The sequence below is a fragment of the Aphanomyces astaci genome, assembly GCF_000520075.1.
Source record: "Aphanomyces astaci strain APO3 unplaced genomic scaffold supercont1.94, whole genome shotgun sequence".
Taxonomy (NCBI): Eukaryota; Oomycota; class Saprolegniomycetes; order Saprolegniales; family Verrucalvaceae; genus Aphanomyces; species Aphanomyces astaci.
This window is the reverse complement of record NW_009798357.1, coordinates 171,898-173,178: the sequence shown is the minus strand read 5'-3', so window position 1 is coordinate 173,178 and position 1,281 is coordinate 171,898. Positions and strand designations below refer to the sequence as shown.

The window sequence follows — 1,281 nt, the reverse complement described above, 5'->3', positions numbered from 1 at the left end:
ATTTCTCGGACGACCAAATACTCTCGACGATGGTGCAAGATATCGAAGTGGACGCGACGACGGATGACGACCCCTGGCCGGAGACGGAAGAGGTGGTGGAGCTTCGCCCGGTCGTGGGGACAGAACTAGAGCCGGTGGAAACAACTAGAGTAAGACGAAGTATGCGACAGCAGGCAGCGGCGAATCGACACAAAGAGGTTGAGAACAGCGAGCACCAAGCAGACGAGATGGGCATTCGACAGCGGAAGTTGATCCGGGGCCGCAATGGAAAAATGATCCCGATGGTAGAAGTGGAAGGACGACAAGGATGGCAGTTCATCTCACTCAAGCAATGGGAATGGGAGCAATCGAAACCAAGCAGCGAGTATGTGGTGCCATATCGTGAACTGTAGCCTGGGTTTTGGAGCGTTGAAAGCTTTCCCAGAGGAGGTTTTCCGGGGGAACCCGGTTTTGTCCTCAAGGTAGAAAAATGGGAGGCTGGGGGCAGCCTCAGTATGGAGGGGGGAGTAGTTAAGATGTCGGACAAAGATGGCGAGAATAGACGGTATAAATAGCAGTTGAAGTAGTAGTAGGAGTAAAGATGAGAATAGACACTTCCGATTATCCCCACTACACTCCACACCTATCCTAAAAATCCTCCATGCCCCAGCCGGGGCAGCACATCCTAACTGATGGTGTGCATTGAATTTGGTCTGTAATGCGTATTAATTGAAGAGTGTACACAACTTGCAACGGTGTTGTGGCTGTCACGGTCGCTGTGTCGCGGGTGGTTGAATGGCGCCTTGCATCTCCGACAGCATCGCGTTGAGTTCTTGCCATTGGGCTGACTTAAAGCTGCTTCGAACTTGACATTCCACTTGAATCGTGTTGACTCGACGGTGATTTAACGTTGCCATGTAGTGTTGAATGAACAGCATGAAGTTGTCTCTCCTCATGTACCCGCAGCTTACGACAACTGACGCGAGTTATGAATTGTACACTTCAGCCAAGACGGTAGATATTTTAGCGTAGGAAGGGAAATTGTCTATGAAGTACCCGCTTCACTAGGTTTAGAATAGTCTGTGAGGAATGTGATCAATACCTGGAGCAGTTGATGTGGTTTGCATAGTCCAGTCGATCCACGAGGAACCAAATGTTTCGAAAGATCCAGGGCTCTCGTTGCATGCAGTAGTTTTGGATGTTGCAGGCGTTGTCGATTATGACGACACGCTTCCCATCGGTCCGGCTTAATCGCTGAGCGAGGATCAAAAACGGGTGGGACGGACTCTCGTAGTCGAACAT

The 1,281-nt window shown here is 50.3% G+C and overlaps 1 protein-coding gene across 1 annotated transcript; it reads right to left on the bottom strand.

Moving 5' to 3' along the window:
* Positions 1–746: 746 nt before the first annotated feature.
* On the bottom strand, positions 747–1,281 carry H257_16918 (hypothetical protein; the record flags this gene model as incomplete). The annotated part of the gene is made up of 2 exons (XM_009845531.1): positions 747–945; positions 1,082–1,281. The coding sequence occupies 2 exons, from the start codon at positions 1,279–1,281 to the stop codon at positions 747–749; spliced, it is 399 nt and encodes a 132-aa protein (XP_009843833.1).